This window comes from Montipora capricornis, chromosome 2 (assembly GCF_036669925.1).
Source record: "Montipora capricornis isolate CH-2021 chromosome 2, ASM3666992v2, whole genome shotgun sequence".
In the NCBI taxonomy this organism is placed as follows: Eukaryota; Metazoa; Cnidaria; class Anthozoa; order Scleractinia; family Acroporidae; genus Montipora; species Montipora capricornis.
Window position 1 is genome coordinate 40,680,934 of NC_090884.1, and position 5,000 is coordinate 40,685,933.

General features: G+C 38.7%; 3 protein-coding genes across 4 annotated transcripts in view; 1 reads left to right on the forward strand and 2 right to left on the reverse strand.

Annotated features, from left to right (window-relative positions):
- The window catches only part of LOC138021489 (dolichol phosphate-mannose biosynthesis regulatory protein-like), a 2,615-nt gene extending 2,286 nt beyond the window's left edge, over positions 1 to 329 (reverse strand). Inside the window, exons 1-2 of the mRNA XM_068868377.1 lie at positions 219 to 329; positions 1 to 45 (exon numbers count right to left, since the gene is read on the reverse strand). The exon at positions 1 to 45 is cut by the window's left edge and continues 45 nt beyond it. Coding sequence (XP_068724478.1) covers positions 1 to 45; positions 219 to 221 — 48 coding nt within the window. The 5' untranslated portion in view covers positions 222 to 329. The remainder of the gene's footprint in view (positions 46 to 218) is intronic.
- A 178-nt stretch (positions 330 to 507) lies between these two features.
- LOC138021480 (uncharacterized) lies at positions 508 to 3,041 on the forward strand. Its single transcript, XM_068868367.1, has 5 exons — positions 508 to 744; positions 1,575 to 1,614; positions 1,889 to 1,929; positions 2,380 to 2,454; positions 2,749 to 3,041. Exons 1-5 carry the CDS (start codon positions 580 to 582, stop codon positions 2,797 to 2,799), a joined length of 372 nt encoding a protein of 123 aa, XP_068724468.1. The 5' UTR covers positions 508 to 579; the 3' UTR covers positions 2,800 to 3,041.
- Positions 3,042 to 4,526: 1,485 nt separating this feature from the next.
- The window catches only part of LOC138021413 (kinesin-associated protein 3-like), an 18,756-nt gene continuing 18,282 nt past the window's right edge, over positions 4,527 to 5,000 (reverse strand). For both annotated transcript variants that reach the window (XM_068868290.1, XM_068868282.1), the window contains exon 16: positions 4,527 to 5,000. This exon is cut by the window's right edge and continues 818 nt beyond it. The gene's annotated coding sequence lies outside the window, so the exon portion shown is untranslated.

Here is a 5,000-nt window from a genome sequence, read left to right on the forward strand (position 1 = left end):
CAACAGCATCATCCCATATCCAGCTGCGCGATCAATGCCTGTTGCCTAAAAGAAAACGATACTATTGTTTAGTGAATTCGAAGACGGCGCAAGAGAGACTATAAACACGACCACGTATTAAAGGCTCGTAAGGAGTATTAAGACCATCGCAATTTGTACGCGTTTAAACACACAGCAGATAATAAGAGCATTTATCTCGTTGCAAACGCTAAATGTACCATTTTAGAAGGCCAAAGAACGGAACAAACTGTTTCTAAAAAACAATATTTCTCCCAGATCAATAGTATAGACAAGAGCAACGAAGACTCTTTGGAGTTGCTGTCAGCGGACACAATAACCGGAAGCGGAAGTTGCTACGGTTCACATGTTCAAGTTGAAACTTCCCAAAACAAAGCCGAAACGACAGAGAACTAAATAAAGATCATAATAGATACAGACAAGAATATTCAAGTTCCAAGGTTTAGGGTACGTGGTCTTTTAGCATGAGAAAAAGCTATAATTCGTCATCACAAGGTTCATTCTCGATTAGCCCTCTAAGTTAACAGTATTACTCGGAAAATCAAGCTCTTGGAACGAACGATGAAGGTGTTTATTCTAACTCTCTTGGTTCTCAGCTCTCTGTGTTTCGTCCTCGGAGACGAGGAAAGAAAGGACGAGTTCATTGATCTAGACACGGTCGATGAAGGACCGGTGTTGAAGAACGACGAGCAAGTAGAGGACTACGTTGAAGATGCTGGCCAAAGTGTAAGTTTAAACGATCATCTCCTTAGAGATTTAATCCACCCCAATGAAAAATTAAAGCCATCCTGCACAGTAACAATGATGACAGTCTGTGATTTCAGACGCAAGGAATGACTCGGCTATATAGAGCTATATAGAGATAGCCTGTATTTTTTCAGTTCCCGCGGTTTACATGTTGAATATGATCAGTGGTCAATCTGTAGAAAAATACCGAAATACAAACAAAAATCAAATTGCTTCAGTCCTCTCAGTTTGATCTTCAAAATTTGCTGCTGGTGGATGGGAGAACCTATGTTAATTAAAAATGAACTTGTCTCTCATTTGTTATCGGTACCGTGGGTGATGTGTCTGATTTTTGTTATTCCTTTTTGAGGGTTTTCTGCTCAGTTTGGTCAGCCTAAATGAACTTCTTAGAACCGATTCAAAATTAATCTCTTTTCAAAATTGAATTTGTAGTATGTACTTGTATTTGATAGTAAAGATTAAATAACTTACATGTAAGTCAGCTCTCATCACTTTTGAAAAGGAAGGACCAAGGCAGTATTCACATTGCGCACGATAAGAGAAGGCAACGTATAATCATAAATATGGTATATTCAAGTATAGTTTAAAGTCTACATCGCAGTTATCTTACATCAAGAGAGTATGAACGTATTCATACTCTCTTGCTTACATATCGTGAAAAACCCAATCTCAACACTGACTGGAACACTAAAACCTTATGGTCCGAATCGAAAATGGCTATTCAGACATGTATAACATATACACGCTCCAAATTGACTAAATTACCCTGATTGCAATCTGAAAGCTTTCTTTTGTTTTTATGATAATAGGACGAAAGCGAAGACGAGTTACAAGATCCAGAGGCATTTAAGGAAAGTTAAGAAACTGTTTAGCCAAAACATGTCATCTCTAGTGTGTTCACTTGTAAACTGATATATATTGTTATTATAGTTGAGGAGGTGGACTAGAAAGGGATAACCTCTTCCACCTCCTTTCACAATTTTTCACGGAATTTTGTAGTTGTTAATGTATTTTGTTAGTTTTTCTTTGTTTCCTGCATATGATAAATTGCCAATAAACCATTATTATCATCATCACTATTATTATTATTATTATTATTATAACTGTTCTCTTCTCGTCGATTAGGATGATGAGGAGTCCGCAGATAACAATGGATCTGAAGTGGTGAGTTACGGGATCTCGACATTTTTTTCACTTTACGACAAGAGAAAATTGAACCTATAAGCCAAACGGAATCTTTCAGGTGAGGGAAGCTAATTCTAACCAAAACGTTTTTGCCCTCGTGCCGGATAAGTTGCAAAGTTCCCGCATTTCACTTTTTCTTTCTTGCTTGCTTAAAAACTAACAAATTGCGAATAAAAAAATCAGCCTAATATTCCAAAATCGGTGTCAATTTTGCTTTCCAAATTCCCTCTAGACAAAAGAAGAAGATAGTGAAACACATTTTAACTTGATTAATTTTCTTTAGTCTGACGTAATTGCACGTTTTTAGAAAAACGAACTTGTAAATCAAGATGATTTTCTCCGGCCCGCCACCAAGCTGACGGATTTCAAAACCTTTCCTCATCCGAGTCCAAATAGTTAAATAAGGTTTTTTCGTTCTTGCTTCACCAGGAGCCCATGGTGGAACCAACGCTTCTACCAACCGTGGAACCTGCTGGGAGTGGCGATGGCAACGACGCAATGATGGTAACACGATTTTTCTTGTGGTTTATCAGAATCTTTTCAAAAAGACACACTTTTAATTTGTAATCATCACATACCTTCCCAGAGATCAAGAGGGGCAGACAACGCTAAACCTGACCGTAGTCAAAATGCCCGTATAAGTGTTGCACCTCTGAAAATTTGATGAAAGAGCGCAGATCTGCGAAACATTCCATCGAGCTTCTCAAACCAGAGAGATATTTCTTAGAAGGTCGTAGAATGAAACTTGAAGCTTTCATGGGGTTTAATTCAATACTTCTTTTCTTCGTTTCTTTTCAGAGTGACGATGATTTGCGATCGGCTTTGGAAGACAAACTGCGGCTGAAGTAATTCGTGTACTGTTAAGTCGTATTCTCTGTCATCCCAGAAGGACCAGCTACAATTAAAATGCCGCAGCCTGATTTTTTATTATTATTATGAAGCAATAGATTAATCTTGGCCTAATAGACGAAATTGTCATAATACTAACTTTTTTATGTAGAAATGCTACAACAAAAATTGTTTTTGTTTGAAGATATGCTATATTGTTTGCTATATTACAAAATACTATTAAAGACTGGTCTCGTAAAAAATACTGTGTTTCAAGCTGCTCAGTCCACAGTCCCTTGTAAGAAAACTGTTCTCCTTTTCTTTAAAATTAACCCTATCTCGCACAAGATAAAGCGTCAGACGCTCTTAATTTCGGCAACAACTCGTGGTTTTAGAAGCCTTACCAACAACAATTGACTGTAGTTGATAAATAGGTGTGCTTCAGAATGAATCCTGAAAAACCTGCACACCTTTGTAACATGAAAAAATTCCGGTTCTATGTGAAACAGAAAACGCTAAGGGAGGCGAAGAAGTAATTAGAGGGGTCATGACCTCACCCTGGTGAGTTAGTTCCTGAAGGGTGAGGGGTAAGTATTATGAGCGTGAGTGTTGTCGCTCTAAGGGCGTCAGTTCCCATGCTCTCCTCGTCCCCTGCGCTTGCTGACTCATTCATTTTTCATGCTTGAACCCAGGCTGTCTCTCTTTTCCTACCTCTTCACAAAAAGGGAAAAGAAAATCAGCCTGGGTTCGAGGTTTTCAGATTTCCAATCAAATTAATAAACAATTAGTAATCATGATGATAGGGCTTGGAGGTGTACAAAGGAAATGTAATTTGAGTCATCACGAAGTGCAAAAACTGGAAAGCTAAATTACTTTTTAGCTCCCAGCTTTTGTTGCATGCCACGTGGCATTGCAGAGGAAATTTGGCAACGTAGAAAGGCATTGAATGTAGAACTCATGGCCCCACCTATTTTCCCCGTTGCCCTAAGAACATGAAATGCCAAGAATATCAAAGGAAGTTGAAACTCATGAGTGTTCATTCCTTTCCATGACTCATGCAAATAAAAGTCACCAAATTCGTATTTCCGTCAGGCGCTAACGTGAAATGTCACTGACAGAACTAATGCGATCGCACATCTGCATGACAAGCTTTTGCGCCGGAAGTTACGGTTCACAATGCAGGCCAGGCCGACAATCTGACATCGTTTAATGTTACGCTCGTTTGAGGAATCAAAGGATCTTTGAATTGTAACTTTTAAAGGTACACTAGCCTGCGTAGCTGGCGAAACAAACTCGTTATTTGTCTCTCGCCCCAACAATTCCGCCAGCTACGGAGGCTAAAGGTACATTTAAAATTCTTCAGATCAGAGTAGTATCAAACTACAGTGCAGGTCATAGGTGTTGGGACACTTAACATAATTCCAAACTATTTTCCCCTCCTCCCTTTACAATGTTGCATTTTTAATAGTTTGAGAAAGTAAGACAGGTGTATGGAAGGCCCGACATCTTTCAACATTGTTTTTTTTTGTGGGGGGGGGGGGAGGGGTAGGGGGTGTGTGGCTAAAGTCATCATTAATATTATGAGTAAAAGATTCAGGTTTACAGAAATAGAGCTATTAAATTAGCATTTAGTTAGTGTACTTGTTTGACATGTAAAGTCAAGTGTCCCATGGAAGTATGACCTGCACTGTATGTCCAAGCTTTGGTAGAGAGAGAAGAGTAATTTTGGTGTAGACAAACAAGCACAATTCAAGCGTAAATCAACCTTTACAAATTTTTGTTTTACGACTGCATCTTTCATTATCATGAAGGTATTTACAATAAACGGAAGACGTTTTCCCTGGACAAGCCTGCAAAAATGAACCCAAACGTGAACTGCTACCAGCCGATGTACGCAAAGTGAATGCCAAACACACACGTCCCGTATCGAAACATTAAAAGGCAAATTTTACGGAATTAAGAAGAAAAAAAGCCCTCGACTTTAACTTTTCTGGCTACATGTACATTTTTTAGGAAAACCACAACACAATTGCAAATGGTCATCAATCTGAGACTGGTCGTGATTGCGCATGTCTATGTTTTGAAACTAAAGCCAGAAAAGAGGATTTGCATTTATGACTTCACTATATTACTAGAAACAATAGCATCGGAAACCGTGTCCTTGATATAATGGCTTTACAGAAAAGCAGGCTCACTTTACTAACACCCCTGTCATGTAACAA